We start from the raw sequence: 27,753 nt of genomic DNA, 5'->3' as shown, positions 1-27,753 counted from the left end.
CACTCTTATTTATAGGAGGTTGTGACCTCCTCCTCGGCTGGTTTCTGAAGCTCTTGCATATGGAACCGACCTTGTCAATCAATTAGGGAGTGCCACGTCGAAGGAGTAAGGCGGTGGGGCCCATGGGCCGTCGGCCTTCTCCTTTGGTGAGGTTGCTGACATGTGGGCCCTAACACCCTTGGTTGAGGACACGGCTTGTGTTATGTCGGTTTGTGCTTCTGATGGGCCCTCCAATCCATGTATTTCTTGCGTGTCGGCACGTGATTGGACGGCGTCTTTTTCCTTGGATCAAGAGGGTATGATTGCCCTCCATTTCAGCTAAAACCTGCACTCATAAAGTTCAAAAGGACAACTGCAATTCGGTGATTTGTTAATATCATGAGTGTAAGAAATGCAAGCTCTTCCATTTATTTGAATCATATTGACGCTCAGAAATGGTCTGAATTGAGCGTCAACACTAGCCTTGTGGAGAATGGCTGTTACATGACTGTTACTTATATCTATTGATTCTTATAATTGATTTTTGACTTCATGCCTGCTAGAAAGCTCTTCAAGTCCATCACTTCAAAAATAAAAAAAGGCCGGTTCATCAAAAAGGCAAAGAGATGATGATCCAAATGATGAAGATTACAACCCAGATCCTAGTGATTTGGTAGCTGCATCCTCAGTAGCTGAAGCAGGAGATGATTGCTCTATGGAAGAGGATAATGGCAGCAATGAGGATGAAATTAGTGATGTGCTTGCTCTAAATTTTCTTGAAAGAAATTGGACAACTGAGGCTTATTCTAATGCAAGGTCAGAAAATCAATTCAATCAAGCCAGAGATACAAATGTGCTCTTCTTCCATACCCAGGTACAACAAGATGCATTCTTTGGGCACTTAGTCAAGAAAACAGTTTAGAAAACAGTTTTCAGGCATCAAACCATTGATCTAGCATATATGAGTTCTCATCCAGTGATGGCTGATTTAGTAGCTAGATTTGCTGATATGGGTTCATTGAACTTTTTCATGCATAAGTGTGACCGGAATTAAACCATCGTTAGACAGTTCTATGCTACTTTGGAAATTGATATGGATGAGGAAACCTTAGTTTGTATGACTGGAAAAAGAGTTTATAATCCCACATTTGCTAAGTTTGCTGCTGCAAATCAATTAAATTATGAATTTCTCAAGGATGAGCAAAGCGTTAACATGGTGCTAGAAAATCCCTTAGATGAAAATGGTTATCCTGCTTATTATGAGCCTGCTCATTTAGGGATTCCTCGCACATTTGGTGGTATCCAAAGTCTTAGGCATCATCCTGCTGTGATCAATAAGATTGCCAGAGTCACTTTTATGCCTAAGAGTGGTAACAAGGACAAAGTTAGAGGTCTCTATTGGAACCTGATTTCACATGTGATGCATGGCAACAAGGTGGATGTGATTGTCCTCATTATGGATCAGCTGGCTGATTTGGGGATCAACCTTGAGATGAACCTGTATTTTGCTCCATATATCATATCATTAATCAAGGCAAAGACCAGATTCAGAGGCATTTGTGAGTGCAAGAACAATCCATTTAGGCCATTCAAGAATGACACTGCATTTCTTCAGAGGCCTTTAACACCCTTTTCTGGTGATGAGTGTTGACGCTCAATAACGACCATTTCTAAACGTCAACTTGATCAGAAAATCATGAGAGTTTGCATTTCTTACACGCATATCTATTCAAATAAATGCCTAAACACACTTTACCCCTAGAGATATACAAGACTTGTATTTGAGTTAAAATGCAGGTTACAAACATGTTTTGATCCAAAGAAGAATTCATCGACAAATCAGAGCATGATTCAGGCTCAAATGGATCAAAAGAGGCACATGTACCAAAGCAAACTAGTTTAGGACAAGGCTTGGCACGTGGGATTAAGACAAGGCAGCCCAAGACAGCCCAACCCCCAAAGTTGGGGGGCGGTTGGCGCCACTGGGTGGCCGGGCGACCACCATGGTCAGCCGACCAGCCCATGGGCCCTATTGCCTCAAACTTGCTACGTGGTAGCTCCCCATTTGCTACATAGGTCGGTTCAAGGAGGCATGGCTACAGCTCTTAGTCATGCACACCTGTGGCTCCCTCCTATAAATATGAGGGGGGAGGGGGTAAGAATGAGACACACCACAAGTTTGCAAGCTCAAGCTCTTCTCTTGTTTTAGCTCTATAGGTTAATGGAGTTTAGGCTGGGTTTAGTAGTCATCGTGTCCCCAGAGTTGCTCAGGAGCTCTGGTATGGGTTCATCTCTAGTTCTCCTTTGTAATTCTCGGTCGTTTGTAATACTTAATTAATCTATGGTTACCGATATCTGCAAGAGTTATATCCTGAGTTATCAGACATATACTTCATGATTTGGTTGCATTATTGCCCTGTGCTTGAGATGATTAACATATTAGCTTTAGAATTCTGGCAACTGCTCCAGTATTTATATGTTTGCTCTAGTATGATGTCTGTCCATCCGGAGGGTGGGGGCTCCGCGCGGGATACTAGAGTATCACTTAATAATGTAGACGTGGTGTTTGGATTATTCAAGTGTTGCTGGATGTCGCCTTTTCCGATGGTTTGTAGAGGTAGCCGGCAGGTGGTGACAACCCTGTCCGTGCCCTAGTAATCCTCCTCGTTCGGATTTGGGGGGGGGTAGGAGGTCCATAAAGAGCCGTATAGTTTGGTCGGGCTTCTCCTGTCAAGCTAGTAGCGTTCTGCCTATTGTACCAGTTTAATCTAATATTAATCTAATCATAAGAGAGTATAGATATATCTAACCTAGTACTTTTGACCCGAGCTACTAATACCTTTCTTTCTCCCTATCTTTAGAATATTTAGAGCTGAGTGTAAACTTGTGAGTCTCACTATCATACCATATATCTTACCACTATTTATGCAAATGAATATCCAATCAAGATTAGTTCATTAACTAGCCTATGCATCTATAAAAGCTGCCTTCCCTGCGAAAATATAAATGACACCCCGGAATACTCCCGGATAAATTTCTACAGCGGTATTCCGTGCGCTTGCGGATTTATTCGTGGTTCATGAAATACCTGCCACCCACTTGGCGTCATCGTTCGGAATCACCCAATCCTAGCGGTGACATTGGTAAGCGCTAACAATGAGGTTGAGGAAGATGAAAATGAGGGTGGTGCTGCAAATGTGGGTGGAGATGCAGATCAGCAAGCTATGCCACCTCCACCTCCTCCTATGCAGCCGCAGTGGGTGCCTCTAGCTGGCTATTTTGATCCTTATTTTGCAAATATGCAGCAGGGCATGAACACTTATGTTGAGGGCTTAGCAAATCAGATGCAGCAGCAAATGACATTGGGTTTTCAGAATATGCAGCAAAATTTTTAAGAGCAAATGAATGCTGGGTTTCAGTCTTTTGGGCAGCATCTTCATGATACTATGTATCAGCCCATCATGGACCGTTTGCAGAATGTTCAAGAGGGGTTGCACACGGATATTGCAGCTTTGGGTTCTCGATTTGATGACTTGGCATCCTTAGAGGATCACCAGCAGCTTGTGGAGCAACAGCAAAAATTGCAGCAGGACTTTGACACATTCCACACCACATTCACGGGCTTCATAGATCATTTCTATTCAGTATATCCAGCTCCAGTGCCTCCTCCATAGTTTTATCCACATCAGCCATTCTACCCTCCACCACCGCCTCCACCGCCGATGGATGACTGATGTTTTTGGCAATTGATGCCAAAGAGGGAGAAGGGCTTGTGATGATGAGGAGTGATCAAGACTCTTGGAGATGGAGAAAGGATTTAGGGGGAGCTCATGGATGATCATTCGCCTATTGGGATTTGTGTTGAACCCTTACTGTTGGACTTCTTGCATTGTGCATGTTTATCTTCTCGCTTGCATGAATTTGTGTTTGAATTAGAACATTGGTTTCTAATGTGTGATGGACTATGTTGGTTTGCTTTATCTTATTTGTGGTTGTTCTAGTTCTCTTAGTGATTTGAGGTTGAGCTAACCATAATGAGCTTAAATTATATATATCTTGTTATCTGGTATGCCTCGATCTCCACTTTGTAGGGAACTCCGTAAAAATGTTATATTCAAGGATATGTGCTTTGGTTCTCATTCAAATTTATATGCTCATATCAAGGGGGGGTTCTCTCTACTCATCGAACTTGGGTGAAATTTATCCATACAAAACTCTGAAATTTTCAAGAAAAATGGGTAAGTTCAACCGAAGTTCAATTTCAAGTCTACCTTATGCCTTGTGTATAAAGTTGACTTGAACCTTTTTATCACTCCTTTGAAAGTGTTGTCATCAATTACCAAAAAGGGGGAGATTGAAAGCATCTAGGGCCCTAATTCGAGTTTTGGTAATTAATGACAACATTTACGGACTAACAATTTCTTGAGAGAAAAATGAGTATAGGTTGGTCCATGGGTGAATGAGCGTACATTGATGTCACAGAGATGATTTGGATATAATGTTCATGGCATGAGCTCAAGGCAAAGGTATATGTTAGGGTTCTTTCTATTTTGCCGGTCATGAGGTGATTAGAAGATCAAAAATGACTGGATTAATATGATAAATAGCCATACTATCAAGAGGGGTCATTATGCCTTTGCTTGATTGTTCTCTAGTTCCATTTTGCTCAAATTTAAGTGTTGCATGCATGAGGGCTAACTACGTTTGGAAAATGGCAAAATTATGTTTCAAAATGTGAGCTGACTGCTTGGGGCGATCGGTCCGGCCCTTGGGAGCGGACGGTCCGCCCCTCCTTGAAAAAGTCTGGACAGAAACTTATATTTCTGTGTTGCGCTGAAAGTGAGACCGGCGGACGGTCCGGCTCTTGGGGGCGAATGGTCCACCGGCTAACATAGGTTTTCGGGCAGAAGCATGTCCTTTCTGGTGCCGCATTCCATGTGAACGGCGGACGGTCCAAGGGGTGCGGACGGTCTGCCGGTCATCTTTAAGTTTAGTCAGAGTCGATTTCATCTCTGTGTGTTTGAGGTTTTGAACGGCGGACGGTCCGCCGCTATGGCGTGGACTGTCCGCGAGAGCTGTAATGGTCATCTCTGACATGCATTTATTGCACTCTGAGCCGTTGATTTTGAATGGTGGATAGTCCGGTTTCTATGAGGCGGACAGTCCGCGAAAGCTCTGTTTTCACGGGTTTTGAGTGTAACGGCTAGATTTCGAGGGGGGCTCTTTATATATCACTTGCCCGGCTATGGGAGGTCTCTCTTGGCCGCTTTGAAAGCTTCCTTGACACATTTGAGCTGGTTTCCTCCTCGCTCTCTCACTCTTTGCTTAGAGGTTGCATCCTTGTGAGTGTGAGAGCATCCTAGTGCATTGCATCATGAGTTTGAGCTTTGTGGCACTAGAGAATCTTCAAGCAAGCGTCATCGACTTGTTACTCTTGTGAGTTTCCGCTCCCTAAACGGCTTGGAGAAGGTGATTTCGTAGAGCCCTTCAAGAATATTGTGGAGGAGCCCTGAAATTGGTTGTGAGAGGTTCTTGTGCTCACCTCGCCGGAGTGGTGAAGAGCAACTATAGTGGAATCAAGGTTTGGAGAGGTTCTTTGATTCAAGTAGGCTCAAGATCAAGGGGAGTCTTGATAGAGGAGAGGTTGATTCTTTGAATCCACCTTAACGTGGATTAAGGGTGACCGGAAAGTCATCGACACCACGGGAAAATACTCTGTCTCGTGCCTGGTTATCTCTTTGCTCAATTCAATAAACTCCACTAGTGATACATTTTGCTAGACATAGGATCTCTCTTGTGTTACTAATTAAAATTATCTAGTGTTTGTGATTTTAGTTCAAAAACCGTCTATTCACCCCCCTCTAGTCGGTGTCCTTGATCCTACACCCGAGCAGTATGGGACGGAGGTGGGGTAGCAATGAGGCTTTGTCGGCCTATAGGAACCTGCTCCCAAGCATCTTGTGTCCTCCATCAGATCAGATCTGGAATGGAGGAAGGCAGAGGAAGCGAAAAGCTAGAGACGGGGAGGTAAGTTCAATGAAGATGTAAAACAGAGCTATGGTTATTTACGCATTCCTTCTCTTTATGTCAACAGGGGCCAAAGGACGACCAGCTGGCTACTCGGGTAGTTAAAGTAGAGGTGCAAATGAGTGATCCTTTAGGGTTGGAGGTGCACCTAAGAATCATCCATTTGCACTCCTGAGTTAAAACCACGTGTCCCCGTACATACGAATGGGCGTGGGAAAACAAGCAAATGTTGGCGGTTCAATTCTGCGAGTAAGTAATTGACTCGTGTAATTGCTATTGACACGGGACTCAGTCACACAAATCCAATGCACTGTCACGCGAACCAGGGCATACGAGTGATTTGATACTCAGGTCTTAGAGCATCTCCAACAGCCTAGGTATTATATTAGCTAGATTTGGAGATTTTACCCTCTTAGTAAAAATAGAAAACCAGCTATTTGTATGGGGTAATCGAAGAGACTGGCTAAAATGTCGTGAACTGGGGAGTGGGGATGGGGGCCGCGCAGGCAGCCGGCGGCGGGGCGGGCGCGCCGCGCGCGCAGACGGGGGAGGGAGGGGGGGGGGGGGGGGGGGGGGGGGGCGCTGCCGGCAGAGTGAGCGCGCGGACTGGGACGGTGGCCGCGCGGGCGGTCACGGGCCACGGCGTAGTGTGCGCGCAGGTGGGGGGCGGCAGCCGCGCGGGCTGCCCACAGCGGGCAGCAGGTAGGAGCGCCCGTACAGGCAGGCGCCGGCGTGCGGCGAGCTCCTCTCGCGGTTGATGTCGTCGTAGGTGGCCTGCGCCAGCTCGCAGTAGGTGATGATGGACCTGCGTAGGTCGATGTCGAGCGGGTCCAAGAGGCCATTCCACGAGCGGTTGCCGTGGAGCTCGCGCCACCGGGTGGCCGCCGTGCTTCCAGATTTCCAGGCGACGGCATGGCTGCACCCAGTGATGGAACCTGCAGCAAGCACAAAAGGAGGGAGGAAACTAGCGGCACGCGGAGCGGGCGCACGGGCTGAGGCGGTGGCCGTAGCGTAGCGTACGCGCAGGCAGCCGGCGGCAGAGCGGATTGGAATGAAGCATGCGAAAGAGGCCGGAGAGTGGAAATCGGCGCGGGAACCACGGGCGAGCATGGATGGCGAGAGCGCGACGCTAGGCAAAGATGCCTAGGGCAGGCGGACAGATAGCGAGCGGGGATGGCGATTCTTTTGCAGTAGCTGTTGGATGGCGTTTTTCCTCTCCGTTTTATTTTTTAGCTAGCCCATGATGTATACAAAAGCTCTTGAAGATGCTCTTATATTCGATCCGGTTGTCACCCCTTTTGGACCGGTGTGAGCGGTAATTATCGACCCAGTCACCTCTTAGTTAGGGGGTATTCAGGAGGGTAATCAGTCTGATCCTAAAACCTCTAACACCCGGTGTCATGTAAATCTCTCGAGTACCCGAGCGAGCTCGAAGTACCATATTTCAGCGGGTTGCATGCCCCTGCGGAGGAGACAGGAACACTGGTGTCCTAAGGGCACGTACAACGGGTCTTTTCAAACCGTCTCTGTGATGCACTTTTTGCAAATAGAGCCCCGCCGATCTGTGGAGACGGAGGGCTCGTCGTCTCATGAGGCGACGAGAAAGGACCGTGGCCCAAGGCTGAGACACCTACTCCAGCAGCGTTGTATGATGACTCGATGGCGCAGGGATCTTATGTCCTCACTTTCTCTCACACCAGTGTACGTCTTGACTACATGCAAAGCATTAAACTGCTTAGAGACGGTCTTCTGTCTATGAGCTGTACCATCCATCTTTTTAACCGTCTGTATATGAGATTTCGATCTCTTACAGACGATGGTCTGTCTCTGGGTTGTACATGCCCTAAGGCTGTAACCAAAGTCCGAGCTCCTGAATATGGGAAAAGAGTTTATGACGTGCCCATGCTGGTCAGGCTTAGTCCTGTCGCTTCCTATTACTAGTTGAACGGACGGCCACTCGTTCTACCCGTTATCAACTTGGGGAGTAACATGCGCAACTGCCACTACCTGCTCACGCGTTCTTTATTCGCCCTCAGTGTTTTCCGGCCTGAGACACTGCTCTGGAAGGCCTCCTGGCTATGAGGCTCTGCTCGCGTCCTCAAGTAGTTTGAGGAAAGTAAGTGTGTGTTTAGTTCTTTTGACGTAAAATTTTTGATGTATACGGACACACATTTGAAGTATTAAATGTAGACTAATAACAAAACAAATTACAGATTTCGCCTGTAAACTGCGAGACGAATTCGTTAAGCCTAATTAATTCATCATTAGCAAATATTTACTGTAGCACTACATTGTCAAATCATGGCACAATTAGGCTCAAAAGATTCGTCTCGCAATTTACACGCGAACTGTGCATTTGATTTTTTATTCACATTTAATACTTTATGCATGTGTCTAAATATTTGATATGACATTTTTGATCAAAAAATTTTAGAATCTAAACAAGGCCTAAACGACCTGAACCAGGTCGAACCTAAATAGGCAAATGATGGTGTTGAACTAGGGTGGTACAGGCTACCCTGTCTTATAGATCTTTTTTTCAAAACATGATTTAATGATGTGCATCACCTAAGGCCTACACGGTGCTACCACTCGACACGAGGTGTTCACAGCACCCTGGGAACCACGTTCTTGAATAGGCGGTGCTACTACCCGCACGAGACGTTCACAGCACCCTGGGTACCACGTTCCCGAATAAGCGGTGATACCACCCGCACGAGGTGTTCAGAGCACCCCGGGAACCATGTTACCGAATAAGCGGTGATACCACCCGCATGAGGTGTTCACAGCACCCTGGGTACCATGTTTCCGAATAATCGGTGATACCACCCGCATGAGGTGTTCACTGCACCCTGGGAACCATGTTCCCGAATAAGCGGTGATACCACCCGCACGAGGTGTTCACAGCATCTCAGGAACCACGTTCCCGTAGTGATACCACCCGACCGAGGTATTTACAACGCGCCAGGGACCACATTCCCGATTATTTGGTGCTACCTGAATAAGGCGTTCACAACGCTCTATGAACCACGTTCTCAAAACAAGCGGGGTCACCACCTATGCTCCTCAGCACCTCAGGAAAGGCGTCGAAACCCGAGCGAGATGGCCTGCAAATCTCAATGCTTACAGATCTCGGCACTCAAGAAAAGCTCGTTGTACTACTACAAAACGAGTTTGTAGGGACAGATAAAATTTTTTTTTAGAGAGGGTGCCACATCTGTTTCTGTTTCTCGCAGCTATAAATAGCTATTTGCAGGGACGGATCACGCCCTCACCCGCCCCTGGAAATCCGTCTCTAAAAATTGATTTTCAGGGGCGGACCACACCGCGAATCAAATAAAGAAAAAAATGACCCAGCCCAAGCCGCGTCGTGCGCCACCGTAGCTTCTCGTGCGCGAGCCGCCACCGCCGCAGCTGCTCCTCCATGCCGCATGCCCCCCGCTTCCCTGAGCCTCGTCGCCACCGCTCCCCGCGCACTGGGCCGCCGCCGTGGGCCGCAGCTCCTCCCCCGGTCCGAGCAGCCGCTGTTCAGCCTCCCCGACACCCAGTGGCGGAGCTAGCAAAAAATTTTAGGTGGGGCGGACTTGCGCGAGAAACAGGACTCATACTATCTAAGATCGCACTTTATCTCACACTTCCATAGGAAAATCACACGTATACGGTACGAAAGGTTAATAAATGGTACATTTTATGATCAAAGATGGTACCTTCCAAATAAAATGCCGTAGAGTATGGAACACCACAATATAATTCCTTAATTCAATATGCACCAAAATGGCAAGATGTAGGAACTAAGATAACCAACCTGCCAATTTGAAAAAGAGCAAGTATGTGATATGACATATTAGTAATAATATATGTAAAAAGTAGTGAGAACACATACCACTAGCAGTCTAGCATCTTAAGAAACCATTAATCATGTCTAGGTCTTCTCGGTGGTCTAGGCAAGTCAATTCTCCGATTTTTTGTGGCTTGAAATGTCTTCTTGATTTCTTTTGCATCAATGCTTCTAAAGATTTCCTTCTCAATTGGATCGACTATGAACAATCGTAGCAAATTAGCAATGGGGATTCTTGGATTGGGAATGTGGGATTAGGGAAAGGGAAGGGAACTTGCCTTACAGGAGGTGTGCTCGGCCAAAGTCAGTGGCCTGCAGCCTGCAGGGCTGGCGCCTGGCCGATTGGGGCAGGTCGGCAGGGGGCCGCTGGCGGGGCGCGGCAGGCGAGTGCGGGCCAGCCGCCTACGGGGTGCCGGCGGGCGGGGGCCGGCAGGGTGCGGCACTGCGGCCACGCGGCGGTTTGTGCCAGCGGGCGGAGGCTGGCAGGGAGCTGTGGTGCGCGGTGGTGGGTGCCGACGGGCAGGGAGCGGCAAGGGGCGGCGGCGCGTGGCGATGGCCGGCGGGGCGGGGGTCTGCTCTAGCCTCTGGCCGTTTGGCGGCTGGGCGAGCGAGCGGCGCCCATGGCCTCTGCCCTGTGACCTAGCTGCAACCGCAAGGGAGGAGTGTGAATGGGCCGGCCTGCAGTACAAGCCCAAGTAACGGTTGGCCGTTCTTCTTCCTCCCGTCTCGACGCTTCGCTACAAAAACAGGAGCACCGCCGCCTAGGGATTGGGGACCGGGCTGCGGACTCGCCAGATGAGGAGGGGGTGGGGGTCGGGGTTCCTGGCGGCTAGCTGGGGCATATGCCCCATCCTGCGTAATGGGTGGCTCCGCCACTGCCCACACCGGCAGCCGCGCCGAGCATCCACCGCTGAAGCAGCTCCGCCGGTCGGGGCCTCAGCCGCACCACTGCCTCCTGGGCGTGGCCGCTGGAGCAATGCGATGGGCTGCCGCCGCTGTCAAAGCTCCGTGCCGGCCAGGCCCCTTCCTGTCCATGGGAGGGCTCGTCAAGGCCCCTTCTTGCACCACGTCAAGGCCGGCGTGCTTGGCCTATCAGATCCGGCCACATCTTCACACCAGAACAAGCAAGCGAGTACGCAAAGCGAGGGTAGTCAATCACGCCAGTGAATGCAAACAAGCAAGCCAGGGTGCCCGATGAGCCGGGGAAGGGGAACAGCAAGGAGTGCGGCGCACCTCAGGGATGGAGCTGGAGAGTAGGATCCGGCGCTGGCAGTTCACCACCACACCTTTGCGGTCATAGTTAACGGCCGTCGACGCCGCTGCGGCGAGTAGGCCTACCACGAGCAAGGCGGTGGTGGCGATGGCGGCAAGGCCCACCGGTGCCGCAGGGTCCATGGATGGAAGGGAAGAAGCTCAGCACACACTGAGAAAGGGGAGGAGAGAGATAGAGTTGGAGAGAAAGCTGAGGATGGAAGACGGGAGAGGGGGATAAGATAAGGGCCCTATTTGGTTTTATTCTAGAAACTCTAGAACGGGTACTTTTCACTACTTTGACCGCTAATTAGGAGTATTAAATAAAGGTATTTTACAAAACCAACTCCAAAACCCCTGTGCTAGGAACCCTGACGAATCTAATGAGGCCTTTGACCGCATAATTAGAGGATGATAACTGTAGCATCACTGTAGCAAATCATGGATTAATTACCGTCATTAGATTCGTCGCGAGAAGTTGCACCCATCTGTGACGAGATTTTGCAAATAGACTTCATTTAGCTGTTCATGGATGGAAGATTCCCCGTTCTAGAATCTCTAGAACGGGGAACCAAACGGGGCCAAGATCGAGGGGTGGGTGCGCTGCAGAGCCCACATGAATGACACCTTCTCCAAGGAAATTTTTACCGCCGCTGCATTTAAAATTACTACACCCCTAAAAATAAAATTTTTAGGGGCGGGTGACGCCACTCATTTAACTCCGCCTATGCTGACTGGAAGACTCTCTCTCCTGAGTCGTCTCAGCATAGCCGGTCCCAAGCCCGGGTAAAGGAGGAGGGTTGCGTTAGGTTTTGTCAAACCAGCATAAAAAATAGCCACTCTAATGGATTTGAAACCCACAAGAAACTCGTTGGGGCGTAATCCTCTTAGCGACGCGCTACATCGGAACCCGGATGTGGTGATAAATGGGCAAGGGCCGGGTCGCCATCCCCCCAAGGGCGCGTCGTATCGTGACCTGGGTACGATGATAAGTGAGCAAGGGTCGGGTCGTCACCTGAATGGCGTGCTACATCTACGCCCGGGTGTAGTGAAAAATGAGCAAGGGTCTTCGCACTTCCCTCGATAGGTGCGAAGGGTAAGGAAGCTAGCCGAGCCAACTAGGATTCGTATAGGTAGCTAGAACGTAGGGTCCCTAACGGGTAAGTTGCGAGAGTTAGTTGATGCAGCAATTAGGAGGCGTGTAAATATTCTATGCGTTCAGGAGACTAAATGGAAGGGCCAGAAGGCGAAGGAGGTTGAGGATACTGGCTTCAAGCTTTAGTACACGGGAGAAACTCCTGGTAGGAATGGTGTAGGCATCTTTATTGATAGGAGCCTTAAGGATGGAGTCGTAGAGGTTAGAAGGGAAGGCGACCGGATTATCCTAATCCGGTTGGTAGTTGGAGATTCAGTTTTGAATGTGATCAGTGCCTATGCCCCTCTTGTAGGCCTTAGTGAGAGCACCAAGATGCAGTTCTGGGAAGATCTAGATAGCATGGTTAGTACCGTGCCTACCAGCGAGAAACTCTTCATAGGAGGAGATCTCAACGGCCATGTGGGTGCGACTAATGTAGGGTTCGAGCGAGTGCACGGGGGTTTTGGGTATGGTAGCAGGAGTCAAGAGGGGGAGGATGTGTTGAACTTCGCATTAGCCTACGACTTGTTGATAGCGAATACTGTGTTTAAGAAGAGGGAATCCCATCTTGTGACGTTTCGTAGTGGACAACACTCGAGCCAGATCGACTTTATCCTTGCTAGGAGGGAGGATAGACGTGATTGCTTAGATTGTAAGGTGATACCTGGGGAGTGTGTTGTCCCTCAACACAAGCTTGTGGTGGAGGACTTTCATCTTCGGGTACGTATCCACCGGGACAAACGTGCCAAGATTGCGAGAACAAAGTGGTGGAAGCCTAGAGGGGAAGTGGCACAAGCGTTTAAGGAAAAGATGCTAGGTGAGGGGCCTTGGGAAGAAGAAGAAGATGCAGATGACATGTGGCTAAAGATGGCAACATGCGTTCGGAAGGTGGCCTCAGAGGTGTTTGGCGTGAGTAGGGGAGACAAACAGGAGGGGAAAGACACCTGGTGGTGGAACGACGAGGTGCAAAGGGCTATTAAGGAGAAGGAGTGTTTCAAGCGCCTCCACCTTGACAAGAGTGCAGCCAACATCGAGGGCTATAAATTAGCGAAGAGGGTTGCAAAGCGAGCTGTGAGTGTAGCAAAGGGTAAGGCGTATGATGACCTATATCAGCGGCTAGGCACGAAAGAAGGGGAGAAGGACATTTATAGGATGGCTAGGATCCGCGAGCGGAAGACAAGGGACATCAACCAAATCAAATGCATTAAGGATGGGACAGATCAACTGCTAGTGAAGGATGAGGAGATCATGGATAGATGGAGAGAGTACTTCGACAAGTTGTTTAATGGGGAGAGTGAGGGCCCTACCCTTGAGTTAGATGACTCTTTTGACGATACCAACAGACGTTTTGTGAGGAGAATTCAGGAGGTAGAGATCGGGGAGGCTTTGAAGAGGATGAAGGGAGGTAAAGCGATGGGCCCTGATGGTATCCCCATTGAGGTGTGGAGATGCCTAGGAGATAGAGCAATAGTATGGTTAACTAAGCTTTTTAATCTCATTTTTCGGTCAAACAAGATGCCAGAAGAATGGAGGAGAAGTATATTAGTACCTATCTTCAAAAACAAGGGTGATGTTCAAAGTTGTACTAACTACCGTGGGATTAAGCTAATGAGCCATACGATGAAGCTTTGGGAGAGGGTTATCGAGCATCGCCTAAGAAGAGTGACAAGTGTGACCCAAAACCAATTTGGGTTCATGTCTGGAAGGTCAACCATGGAGGCGATTTTCTTAATACGACAATTGATGGAGAGATATAGGGAGCAGAAGGACTTGCACATGGTCTTCATTGACCTTGAGAAGGCATATGACAAAGTACCGAGAAATGTCATGTGGTGGGCCTTGGAGAAGCACAAAGTCCCAACTAAGTACATTACCCTCATTAAGGATATGTACAAGGATGCGACGACGTTTGTCCGGACATGTGATGGCAACACCACTGACTTTCCTATTAACATAGGCCTACACCAGGGGTCAGCATTGAGCCCTTATTTATTTGCTTTAGTGATGGATGAGGTCACAAGGGATATACAAGGTGAGATCCCTTGGTGTATGCTCTTTGCTGATGATGTGGTGTTAGTTGACGAGAGTAGGGCAGGGGTTAATAGGAAGTTAGAGCTGTGGAGACGCACGTTAGAGTCGAAAGGGTTTAGACTTAGTCGGACCAAGATTGAGTACATGATGTGCGATTTCAGCGCGACTAGGCATGAGGGGGGAGACGTTAGTATAGATGGGCAAGTGGTGGTCCAGAAGGATACTTTTCGGTATTTAGGATCGGTTCTACAAAAGCATGGCGACATTGATGAAGATGTTAGGCATAGAATTTCAGCTGGCTGGTTGAAATGGCGGCAAGTTTCTGGCATCCTTTGTGACGAGGGTGCCACAAAAGTTAAAAGGCAAATTCTATAGGACAGCAATTCGTCCGGCGATGTTATACGGTGCTGAATGTTAGCCTACAAAAAGGCGACATGTCCAGCAACTGAGTGTAGCAGAGATGCGGATGTTGCGGTGGTTTTGTGGGCACACAAGGAGGGATAGAGTCCGGAACGAAGTTATTCGGGATAGGGTCGGGGTGGCACCAATTGAGGAGAAACTTACCCAGCATCGGCTGAGATGGTTTGGACATGTCCAACGAAAACCTCCTGAGGCGTCGGTATGTAATGGGGTTCTTGAGCGGGTCGATAATATAAAGAGGGGTAGAGGTAGACCTAAACTGACGTGGGATGAGTCGGTTAAGAGAGACCTTAAGGATTGGAATATCTCTAAAGAGATAGCTTTGGATAGGAGCGCTTGGAGACTAGCTATCAATGTGCCTGAACCTTGAACTTATTTCTTTCGGGTTTCATCTCTAGCCTACCCCAACTTGCTTGAGAAAAAGCCTATGTTGTTATTGACGCCACTCATTTGCAGGGGCAGGTGATGGCGTCACCCGCCTCTAAAAATATATTTTTAGGGACGGGTCAAATGCTACAGTAACTTTAATTCTTTTGTAGGAGTAGGTTACTTTTTAATCCGTCCAAAAAAAGAAAACGTTGCTACAAATTATTTTTGTAATAGTGTTGGTACTAACAGTATCGAAAAATACAGGGGATCGCCACGATCGAGGGAAAAGCTACTCTACTAGCTCATCATTAAGTCCTATGGGGGCTACTGTCGGATATATGGGCCAGGGGTATACCTGCATCCCCCGTATATTCGACTATAAGCAAGTCATCGGGCCAGAAGGCAATGCAAAGGAGGCCCGCGGGGCCACAATAGAACCCATGAAAGCCATCGGCTTGAGGATCAAGGCATGTCAAGGATATCCGGAGCCAACGTATCTAGACAATTGCTTAGAATCAATCTACACTCATTCCCCGCAACAAACTAGGAATCTAATCTATTGGAGCTGATCGCCCTCATTGTAACCCTACCCCATCGGCCAATATAAAGAGGGGTAGGGGCCTCGCGATCGGGATGCTGACATATCTCATTCATTCACCTCGTAGCTAGAGTATTAGCCCCTGTAATTGAGCACACGAATACAAGCAGAGCAGCCACACCAACTGTATTATGCCACCGCAGCCTGAACCAGTATAAGTCCTTGTGTCTCGTGTGTTACCATACGATTCATCTTGCGTGATCTAGTTGCTAGGCATTGCCGGAGCTAATTCATCCGACATCCCCTTCCCCTGTTGTCATCATCCAACATGCACTACAATATATGCGAAGTTCTATGTGTCGAATATATGGTCTAGGGTTACCCGAACCGCCCGTATATTCGACCAGGTCCATCTACTGGGCTAGGAACCACAGCGAACGAGGCCCACAAAGGCCAGGTAAATCCGTCGACTTGGTGACCAAGGTGCATCGAGGATATCTTGAGCCGTCATATCTGGACGATAGTATAGGGTCAATCTACTACACATTCCATGTAACAAACTAAGAATCCAATCTGTTAGCTGATCGCTCCCATTGAAACCCTACCCCCTAAGCTATATAAAGGGAGGAAGGGGCCCTGAGATTGGGATCCATTACCATCCACTTCATTCTAGCGCATAGTTAGAAGGAGCATCAGCCACTGTAACTGAGCATAAGAATACGAGAGAAGCCGCATCACCCCCAATTGGATTAGGGCTCCACAAGCCTCAACCAATATAAATCTTGTGTCTCGTGTGCTACCATTTGATTAATCATACGCGATTATAGCTGCTAGGTATTGTCGGAGCTATATCGATCTTCTGACACTGTGACAATTAATCTATGTCATAATATATGGAATTTATGTCACATATTAGCATTTGTGACGTTCGTATGATGAAAAAGCTTGAGTTACAGACCATGCGCCTTAAACCATATTTTGTGTCGTTTATAAGTTCATGTCATTAATCTATGACATTTGTTTTGATGTCATAAAGATTTATGACCATTGTTTCTACGTCACATATCCATTTGCATATTATACATATTTTAATTGGACAAATCCCAATACAATCACTCATACGAAACAAATATAAGCCTGCCCCATTTAACACATTGAGGGCCCAAATCAAATGTAAACCAATCAGTCAAAATCCATCCAAATGCATATACAATTGAATTTCATTAATGACCAAATCCAACGTATGCTTAAGTCAAAGTGTGCAAATCTATAACTAGCATAGGTGACAGCATCCAGATCATACACAGATATAAGGACAGATGCAAACTTCACCGATCTAAATTTTCTCTTGGCAAGTTTTGGGCACAACTAGATCACACATGCGGCAGCTTCTGGTCATTTCCAAGGAGGGCAACACCACTCTTGGTTTATCTGCAAGGAAACACAGACACAAGTACACATCATTGACAAATCAACCAGATTATATATCCAAGGCTATGACAAAAAACAATTAGAGGTAGGACAAAGGAAAACTACAATCACGTATAACCAACTGAAGAACCAAATGAAATTATAGAATATACCAATTTTAATAGCTACTATATATAGTCCATATTAGTACTTCAGAAGACTACAGTAAATAAGTAACCAAAAGTGATGGTGCGGGCAGGTGTGGATAGGATTGTGGCGTGTGGGGGAGCGACGGTGTGGGCAGGTGCTGAAGCGATAGGGTTGCCTTCTTTTTTTTTTCCCTGCCGAATGCCCGCCTCTTGCTCTTGGAGATGAAGGCAGGACCAAAATTTTGGCGGTCTTTTTTTTCACTAATGCTTTCGCTGCGCTCTTGTATTCTGGCGCGCTTTTTTCGGCTAATGCTTTCGCATCAAGATAATTATTGCAATGTGCATAATATTGATAACCTATAGGAAAAATAAACAAACCTATAGGATAATATCTCTTTTTTTAGAGTTATTGAAAAACCGACTGGATAATTAATTATCCTATCGGTTCCCTAAACTCACAGGTCAATAAAGTTTTTCCTCTATGGTTACGTAATTTCCCCATGTTTTTTGGAAACTGTCAAGATAATTCTAATACCCTGTCGATTTAAGCAATAACCGTAAAAAAAATCAAAACCCTCAGTGTAATTCTGCTTTCCAGTAGTAAATTAACACAAAAGTGGCTGCACTCTAGCGGTATGGTTGTTCCTTTGGACTCTAGTGGTATGGTTGTTCCTTTGGATTCATGAGATTGTTACATTCAATCCCCCAGGTTGACTCCTTTTCTAATGTGAATATTAGTTCCTGAATACATGGGAAAAAAAAGAAAAAAATATGCACATGGAACCCACTTGACTATGTGGCAGTTTGGTCCACATGTCACCTTTGGATAACAATGTTAATAAAATTAATAAAATAGTTTATTATACATCATCCTTGTCGTAAATTTATGACTATTGTAAATTGGAGTTTATGACACAACAAATATTGTCACAATAAGAAATTTGACTACTTTGAGGCATTTTTTGTGACATACATTTACTTGTGTCACTAAGTTTAAATGCTTATAAAACAAACGTCATAATCTAATCAATTAGTGACCTTTTGATTAGATATAATGCCATAAATTAAACATCATAAATTGACACATCTCTTGTAGTGATGTCGCTAGTTGTTGACGGTTGTTATTGTCAATCATAAACCATCAACATACCCTACTTATATGCTTAAAATGAATCACCAATATAGATATAGTGTTCTAAACTAACAAGTTTCACAAGTTTTGGTGATTTTATGACTACAGGAGGATTAAATCAGAAAACAGACCATGTGGACCATATCGTCAGAGCAAATCATGATCATCCACGATGAAACCAAATTAAAGGACCCCTAATCCACCGTCCAAGACAAACCGCCGCAAAACAACCCCAAGCGATAGAGGGTGGGGTCGGCCGGCCCCACCTGTTGGCCGGCCGGCCTCCCTAGCCCACATGCCGATCTCTGCTTCATACGTCGGTTCTCCACTGCCTTTGAGAGTCCATCTTCACTGTGTATCAAGGTCGGTTCGAATCAAGGGTCGAGATGATGAGTTGCCATGGATTCATGGGCCCACAGGCTGCCTGGTGACCCCTATAAAAGGACCCCCATACCTCAAAGGGGATCACAATCAATAGAAGAATAGTCCTCCACATTAGGATCTATCCTTTGTAAATAAAAAAATAGTGATATAGAGATTAATAAGGGAAGAGTTTGAAGGAAGTGCCAGCCTGTCGGTGCTCTCTCTACAGCTTGTACTATGGCGGATCCAGGTTCTACCTGAACTTGCTTCTGAGACAAGTCTGGTAATTGATTTTTGATTCAAGTAAGTATTGTGTTTATATTGTTCATCAGGATCGTGACTATTTTGAGTGCTTTAGTCCTTGTAGCTCTTGGGTTAAAGTGGTAATCGTTAGTATAAGCGTGGTGCTTAGACTTTCGGCTACTCGTGGATGCACCCTACATTCCAGATTGGTGGTAGATCGCGAGGGTGACAACCTCGTTGAGTCCTCTATAGTCCACCTCCCATCTGTAGGCCAAGTAGGACCCAGTTGTGATGGAAATAGCATACTCTGTTTGTGCTTTTTCTTAGTAATGTCCCCAGGTGAACACTAGAATTCATAGCTTACCTAGGTTAGAAATAGAGAACCTTAGTAGTCCTCTCTATGCTCCTGTTTATTCTTAGCCTTGTTGCTACCCCTGGTTAAGTTAGACTTAGTTAAACTCACAAGTTTCCCTGAGTTTGATATCCTGGAATACTTCCGGTGAAAAGTTGCAACTGATATCCGTGCGCTTGCGGATCTTTTCTGCATGCCACCACAGGTGTCAACAGTAGTACATTGGATCGTCTTCTTCTTCTTTCATAGCGGAGTCGCCAAAACGTGTGTTGATGCCGATTAGATCACACACTAGCAAGGGCTAGCACGACCGAGGTTTCAAAGAAACTAGATCGCAGCAAAAAAAACGCAACAGATCGATGAAACAGACCTAGGGGTCAATTAGGCCGATGTTGAACCTGTTCATCTCGTGGTAGATTCCCGAACAACTCCTGGGAAGACCCGTCAGCGAGGAGCATGTGGAGGGTGTCCTAGGGTCGGCAAGGCCACCTAAAACATCACCAAATATCGCTGCGAGACATGATGAATAGCAAGGTAGAAAGAAAGTAGGGCAAAAGAGGGTATGGATGTGTTATGTTTTGATGATTGGAAGTTGGAATCCTCAATGGGTCGTGATCCTGTCATATATAGAGGGGGTGGTCTTATCCCAAAACGTGTTCTCTCCAAGTTCCCCACATCAAAATAGAACAAAAACCCATTTGAAAACAAATTGGTACAGAATCAGCAAAAAAGTTGGGTGCCTAGCCGACTTTGGGCACCCGGCTTAACCGGCTTTGGAAGCCGGCCTGGTTGGTTCAGAGCACCTCCAAGAGAATCTCCATTTTCGACTCCTTATTTGACTCTCTATTTGCCTCTCCATAAAGATTCCACTCTATATTGGGCATCCCACTCCAACAAATTCTCCATTTCCCACATTTCAAATCCCAACATCTACATTCAACTCTCCCTATGTGTGGGGACATACTTGGCAAGCCATTTTAGCTAGCCAGACTGGATAGCTAAGTTTGGCTAGCGAGGGGGCCAATTTGGAGAGCCGGATGACTTCGCGAGTTGGATAGCTAGTCTGTTGGAGAGCTAATTTGGTGTTGAGTAGCTAAAATTTAGCTAGTTGAGCCATTTGGCTAGTCTCTTGGAGATGTTCTTAGGCAGAGGCGGCGCCATCTCCTTCCCTTTTTGCTTTGTGCTTTGAATTGTATTGTACCAAATATTTCCTAGCATGTCTTTGATGTCAGGAACTTGACGGTGTAGCCCAATTTCCATGGCAGAACATTTTTTCGTGTCAACACACTCCAAGGTCCTTATATGTACAAGTAGGAGTCCTACTCCTAGTAGGATTCGTCTTAATAGAGCTAGAAGTCCTTTTAGCACATCTGTCCGGAGTTCTAGTTTAACAAGGATTTTAGTCAACATACAACAGTTATTCTTTACTTTATTTGTTTTGGAGTACAATTTGTGGTGTTATTGGTCTACTAGTGGCAGCGGTCGGGCATGCACAAATCCATGTATCAAGTTTCGCCTTATAGTTACCTTATTTTATTTGGTCCTCCACCACTGCACTTCGGTAGTAAACCCGAAGGACACAGACGTGTGAGTTTCGCGAGCTTCTTTAAGAAGAGCGGAGAAACTCTTGCCTGGCTTGTTTGCTTCCGAACAGGCCCGAGCGGAGAGCTCATCGACTTTACGAGCCAATTCTTGATCTCCTCTCACCAATTTGTCCCACATCGTCCCACAAAGCGACAGCAGGCCTCCCAGCAATTCTGTATCTGCCTGTTGGAGCGCGCGAGTAGGGTAACTGTCTCGCTGATCACGGCCTTCTTCTATGTCTATCGCGGTTGCGGCAACTAGTTTCGCTTGTAGGCGAAGGATTTCGCCCAGCACCTGCAATATTAATTTTGTGTACTAGTCAGGAACTCAGAACACTCAGACCGTGTGTGTGTCTATATATATAGTAGAGAAAAGAATTCTGATGAGGCAAGTACACGCACTTTTGGCACGGCATCGACCACATCTTTCTTGAGTTTCTTTAGACATTCCTCGTCGTCCGGGGAGTAACTATGATAGCAGAGGCGCTCCAGAATGCTTGCTGCAGGAATCCTGAGCTGGCATGCGTTGTTTCTGGCGTCTACTAGTACATCCGTGAGGGTGGCAAAAGCGTCATACTTTGCTTGTAAGATGAGCGAGGCATTGCTTTCACTTGTGGAGATGAGCTTCTCCAATTCCTTGCGTCCCCAACGCCTGACGAAATCATTCTTGGCGCTGGAAAATATTGTTATCATAGCAGCAACGGAACTTCTTCGGGCTTCATCCCCAGGCGGGTCTTGGAGAATCTCCATGGCTTTTTTCTGCGCCACTATATGGCACATGTCACAGATGAGGATGCTTTCGATGGCGCCGGCGTTCGCGCAGATGGCTTCATTCCCTTGGCGTCGCAGCTTGGCGCCGGCTTCTCCAGGAGATTCCATCAGGTGGCGCAGGAGGCTCAGAGATTTCTCCGCAACATTGGACCACGCGTCGTGGTCACTGCTGCTGTGGTGCCAGGCGGGGTTCGGTGTGGCCATGACCTTGGAGAGCAGGTCCGTTGTGTCGCTCATGGCTCGGCGGTTGTCGTGTTGGTAGATGTGGCCGCTGGCGAGCTTGGTGAGGATGCGTACGCCCCACAGCGCCAGGCTGTGATGGGCTTCCTCGTCCTCCAGGAGGGACTTGATGCTTGGCCACCACGTCGGGAATAGCTTCAGCTGGAACTCGTGGGCGAGGTCATACACTATCCGCGCCGTGAACTCCCTGGCCTCTTCGCCGTGGGGGTTGGCCGACTCCAGCATCCGCAGCAGCATGCGGAACAGCTGCATCTTCTCTGGACTGTTAGACCAGTTCTTCTGCTCCTTCAAAGAATGCGTCAGTGCCCCTCCGTGGAGGAGCGCATACAGGAACCTCGCCGCGGACAGATAGCTCTCGGGAGACCTGGAGGAGTCCATCAGGTCCACGGCGTACGTGAGCAGCTTCCTTCCTCTTGCGAAGGCCGGGTCCTTGGCGCACCCGATCCTCGTGGCGTGGAAGTAGCTCATCACCAGACCGCGCCCCTCGTTGTCCAACTTGTACCAGCCGACCACGTAGTTGATCAGAGCATTTCTCTTGGTAGAAAAGACGGCCCTGTAGCAGAAGAGCCCGCCCTGTAGCAGAGCTAGGGAGTACAGGACGTTCAGCGCTGGCCGAAGATTCTTGGTCGGGTCGTCTTTATCAGATGCGTCCACGTAGTCCCGCTCGATTATTCGCCACAGGGAGACTCCCGTGGAGACGTACAGCCCAAACACGTAGGCTGCGGCGAGAGGACACAGGACGAGGACGAATACCATTGCCTGCACCAGCGCTGCCGCTGCGTTCACAGAAGACCTCGGCTGGAGCATCGAAACCAACAGGCCGAGGAAGGAATACCCAATGTTGGTTAGCTTCTCTTGAAGCGACACGTCATCAAAGACCCTGCCATTTATTACATGCATCATCATACATGCATGTGCAGTCACCACCAGAAAATAAAATATCTTTGGCGGCCAATATATCATTATTTTGGTAGTTGTAGGGAACATAAGAAAATTCAATATTTTCTTGAGTGCTAGTCCAACTATTAAGATAATTTCACATTTTCTTGAGTGTTATTATAAATTGCCAAGTTAATTACACGTACGTTTCATTAGGTGTTATTTGAAACGTCCAAGATAATACATATTTTCTTGAGAGTAATCATATTACATACTCATCACAATGAATTTTTTAAATTGTTACTTTAGACAATCTTAAACATTTATAAAAGCAATACAAATATCAATATTATTAGATTAATTTGAAGTATTCTATTTAAAAAAATAGTAAGATACATATAGTTCCTTTATATAGAAAATTTAACATCTTGAAATACAATTGTTATACAATTGTAGAAACTAAGAGTGCAATCTAGTCGAACATACAATCAAATTAAAATAAATTATAAAAAGAGACTTTTTATTAAAAATTGTAATAAGCACAATAGTTTCAACTTATTAACATATGGATAAAAAAATTGAGACAACTCAGTGTTATCCTCTCTCCCCACTTACTACATGTGCTCCTTCAAGCTTCCTATCTCAATTATAGATGCTATTGATAAGTTCAGCAAAAATTGTCTTTGGAGGGGAAAAGATTTCAATAGAAAAGGTTATAATCTTGCTACTTGGAATTTAGTTATGAGGCCAAAAGAAAAAGGTGGACTGGGGCTGATCAATATCAGTCTGCAGAATGATGCTTTACTTTTGAAGCATCTGGATAAGTTCTACAGGAAAGTGGATGTTCAGTGGGTCAACTTAATTTGGAGCTCTTATTATCCAGATGGTGTGCCTCACCTCATAAGAGAAAAAGGGTCATTCTGGTGGAAAGACATACTCAGATTACATGTGTACTACAGAGGTATTGTTGTTTGTGACCCAATGATGGGTGATACTATTAGTTTTTGGAATTATCTATTCCTTGCATTGGTGAAATTCACCCTTTGAAGTACCCGAATCTCTTTCAGTTTGCTCTAGACACAAACATCTCTGTCATGAAAATTAGACAAGCTGAGCAACTACTGAACTGTTTCAGAATTCCCATGACTAGAAGAGCTTATAATGAACTTCTGGATTTATCCCATGTTTTGAACCAGTTAGAACACTTTGATCCCAAAAATATTGATGAATGGATTTTTATCTGGGGTGATCAGGCTTATTCTTCCTGAAAGTTTTATTATCATCTATTTTCGGCCATCCAACCCCTTCAGTCTACCACCTGGGTCTGGAAAGCAAAGTGTGTTCCGAAGATCACGCTATTTGTTAGGTTACTTTTGAATGATCGACTTAACACCAAAAATATTCTAAGAAAAGGAAAATTCCTTGAGGAGAGATATCACTGTATCCTCTGTCAGGACATGTTAGATGAAACTTCGGAACATCTATTTCTCTTGTGCTCTTCTGCAGTAACAAGATGGTTTTGCATCTGCATTACTTTGGATGATGATCTCTCATTAAATGAAAATATTATTGCTGCCAAAAGGATATTCCCCTATCCATTTTTCATGGAAGTTTTCATGATTGGGGCGTGGTGCATTTGGAATGAAAGGAATGCTCTTATTTTTTATGGCAAGACTCCTAGTATGGCGGCGTGGAAAGTTTCTTTCAAAAGAGAAGTTTTAGATTACCTTCATAAGATCAAACCGGCATGGCATCAAGCTATCCATTCTTGGCTTGACACTCTGTAGTTCTCTCAGTCTGTTAGTTTGTTAGCTCCTTCTTTCCTTGCTTGTTTTCTCAGTTTGTTCTTACGGCTTTTAGTTGCTGTACAACTCTCCTTTCTCCCCCTCTCTGGCTCTAACCCCTGGTTAGATCTTCCTTGTAAGTGTTTCTTTAAAACTTTTGTACTTTGTGAGTTTTCTAATACATGTTGCGGGGGGGGGGGGGGTTGTTCCCCACGGCTTTCGGGTAAAAAAAACCAAAATAATGATCTTTTATCTAAAAAAGATACAACAAGGGTTGATATAGCTTAAAATAAGGTTCCAGCTAATTACATATTAAAAACACTCAAATGTGCAATGCAAACTATGAAAACACATATAAAGTAATTGGTAAAATTTCGCAACTGGGTACAATCTATATACAGAATTTAAATGGATATTTTGCATTTGTGTTGGGAAACAAACAAAGATGGAGTAAAGATAATAAATTTTTATTAGTTGCACCTATCTATAAAGTTTTTAATAGTTATGCAACCTAAGAATTTCGGCTATGCTATGTGTTATTGGGCCACTGAGTTTTGAAAGCCATACATTAAGGCAGTAAGGCTACTTCCAGTGTATTGTTTTATGTAATGCTATCAAAAGATGTCGTGTGATAAAAACTGGGACTGATACAAATCCTATGAAGTATATTATCATGGTGTTGTTTCTTAGAAAACACAAGTTAGTTCCTTATTGTATGAATTTTGTGTATGATATTGACCATACCCAAATCTGTGTAAGGTTTTACCATTTCTTCATTTGTGCCCATGTTGTAACCATATGAAAATATATACCGGTTCTATCTCACTTTTCATTAACTACTAGTACTTGCCATTTAGAGTGGCATCATACGGCCAAACATTTAGACTTGAAATTTTTTTGTTAGTGTTTAAAGTGGTCAATTTAAAGGAATTTTTTATGGTGGGACATCGTGCGTCAAGGAGATCAATGTTGTTACCAATGATAGAAGTGTCAAAAAAAAACTGATGATAAAATGTTTTTTAGGAATTTTTCTATTTTTCTATTTTTATTTGATATGACTAATTCCATCCTGTTCACTTGAATTTATCAGCCAAGCATCAACCGGCTTATCCATCAGCCGAACAGCATCGCAGCTTTGCAAGAAATTAAAACCTACGATTTTGTGGTGGCGTTAACTCCCCATATTGCTTGTGTGTATATTAGGATAGCAGATAGCCACGATTAGCTAGGTAGAGAACAAAGAACACGCACGTAGTGTATTGATACATACACAACCATGGGCCATGGCTGAGGAAACTTACCCAGCAGTCTGTGCAAGAGTAATCACAGTGAGAGACCAAAAGTCCTTCTCCTCCAGCATAGAGACAAAGCCACCAAGGAGGACAACGGTTGTCCACGAAAGCACTAGGAAGCCCAGGCCTCTTACGGCAGCAGAGAGGTAACTCATGAACACGGCGTAGTTATTGATAACAGCTTCAGGCCAGTGAGACGCGTTCTCATACTCATCCTTCGCTACCTGTACAATTACATTGCCCATTAACTCTTCCACATATATATGAAGAGCCGATGAAGCTGGCCGTACTGCACTGCACTGCAGACAATTGGAATGATGAAAAGAAGTCAGTTTACATGGATGATCTGTGCTTCTTTAACAACATTTTGTAACAATTGCTCCCCTCACGAGCTAACGGTTAGCTGCAGTGTGCTGAAAAATGGTGCTCACGAGATATATAGTAGACAACCAGTAGGCCAGTCATTGCTATTTGCAATGCAGTGCCATTGGCATGGTATTTGCTTAAGTATACGTTTTTTTGGTGGGAATCAGTTATATTTGGACATTCATAAATCGACAATGCTTCTGCATCGAAACTTAGCTTCACAGAGATACGTGCACATATTTTCATATTTGCAACAAAATTGAGTGCAAAACACCGGACATAAAGAATACCTATACATAATTTTTTAGATGAATAAAAAGGACCCTACCTAGATTATTATCCTTTTTGTAATGGCATTAAAGAAAAGCAATTCTCAGAAGCGGTACCTGGTTTCTGAAGAACAGGTCTTGTTGATTTGAAAAGAGATATATAATGTCTATATGATGAGGTGATGTAGAGAGATTGATTGGGAAATGAACAGCCGTGAGAGCTTATTACATGATGATCGATGCAGCACCAACAAACACGGTGACTGAGAATATAGTATGTATGTATGTATGTATGTATGTATGTATGTATGTATGTATGTATGTATGTATGTATGTATGTATGTATGTATGTATGTATGTATGTATATTATACACACAACATATATAGGCCCCCTAGAAATGGCCTATTGGATAGACTACTTGTCGTTATATAAAGCAGCAGGATGCATGGACAAGTAAGGAATACATTCTCTGTCGAACTAAAGTGGGAAAGATGACGCTTCATTTGCCATACCAATGATATCACAGGCCAGGACCACATTGTCCTTTATTGGGCCACGTAGTAATAATTATGGACCTGAGTAACTTAGGGCAGTCCCGATGCAGACTCCACTCATAGAGTCTTAAGCCTCAAAGACTCCATCACAAGAAACTATACTTCAAAATGCAAAGTGTGTAATAGTAGTTTCTATACATAAAATCATTTATTGTGCAGCACAAACAAAGTTGATCAGCTGTGGCACAATACCATGTGATCTACTCTACACCAAACAAGCACTTAAGATTTAAAAATGAAATCACTGCACAGAACTTCGATGACAGCCATGTCACAAAACGAAAACACAGCGGTGCATAGAACCGGTCACAGAACCCAAACATACTGAACAGAACTTCGATGCTAGTTTAGAATAGCCATGAGTCATCCATTACAATATATAGCAATAGTGACATAGATATGAATTGCAAACTAAATAGATAATAATAGTATTTAGATAATGATAAGCCTTCCGTCATCCTCCTCAGAACTCCATGTCCATAGTCCTCCAAGCAAATCTGTGAAGAAATGAGAATGGGTTAGTTAAGTTGGCAAAACTATACAGGAGGTTAAATTAACAAAATCTGAATGCTTCAGTTTAAAAAACAAAATCTTAATGTATCTTGAACATGAAGGCAGTTTATATATATATATATATATATATATATATAATCACAATGCTACCTCATCAGATGACTTCCTTTTGCCCTTGAGTTTTTTTTTGTTCTTATGTCCCACAGGTCGCTTTTCCCCATCTAATGCCAAATTCACCACTTGAGCTAGATTATCCTTTGCAC

The 27,753-nt window shown here is 45.4% G+C and overlaps 1 protein-coding gene across 1 annotated transcript; it reads right to left on the bottom strand.

The window, feature by feature from the left end:
• Positions 1-21,174: 21,174 nt before the first annotated feature.
• Positions 21,175-26,067, bottom strand: LOC120639890. Its single transcript, XM_039915815.1, has 2 exons — positions 25,796-26,067; positions 21,175-22,711 (listed from the first exon to the last, which is right to left on the bottom strand). The coding sequence occupies exons 1-2, from the start codon at positions 26,029-26,031 to the stop codon at positions 21,175-21,177; spliced, it is 1,773 nt and encodes a 590-aa protein (XP_039771749.1). The 5' UTR covers positions 26,032-26,067.
• Between the last annotated feature and the right edge of the window lie 1,686 nt (positions 26,068-27,753).

This window comes from Panicum virgatum, chromosome 7K (genome assembly GCF_016808335.1).
Source record: "Panicum virgatum strain AP13 chromosome 7K, P.virgatum_v5, whole genome shotgun sequence".
In the NCBI taxonomy this organism is placed as follows: domain Eukaryota; kingdom Viridiplantae; phylum Streptophyta; class Magnoliopsida; order Poales; family Poaceae; genus Panicum; species Panicum virgatum.
Note: the sequence above shows the minus strand (reverse complement) of the source record. Positions and strands in the feature narration are given on the sequence as shown.

Bases quoted from the DNA above. Each gene is read 5' to 3' on its own strand.
- LOC120639890 (XM_039915815.1), bottom strand. From the start codon at position 26,031: ATGGGCAATGTAATTGTACAGGTAGCGAAGGATGAGTATGAGAACGCG. The intron at 22,712-25,795 runs GTAAGTTTCCTC...AATAAATGGCAG, and splicing joins ACTCTTGCACAGACTGCTGG to GGTCTTTGATGACGTGTCGC.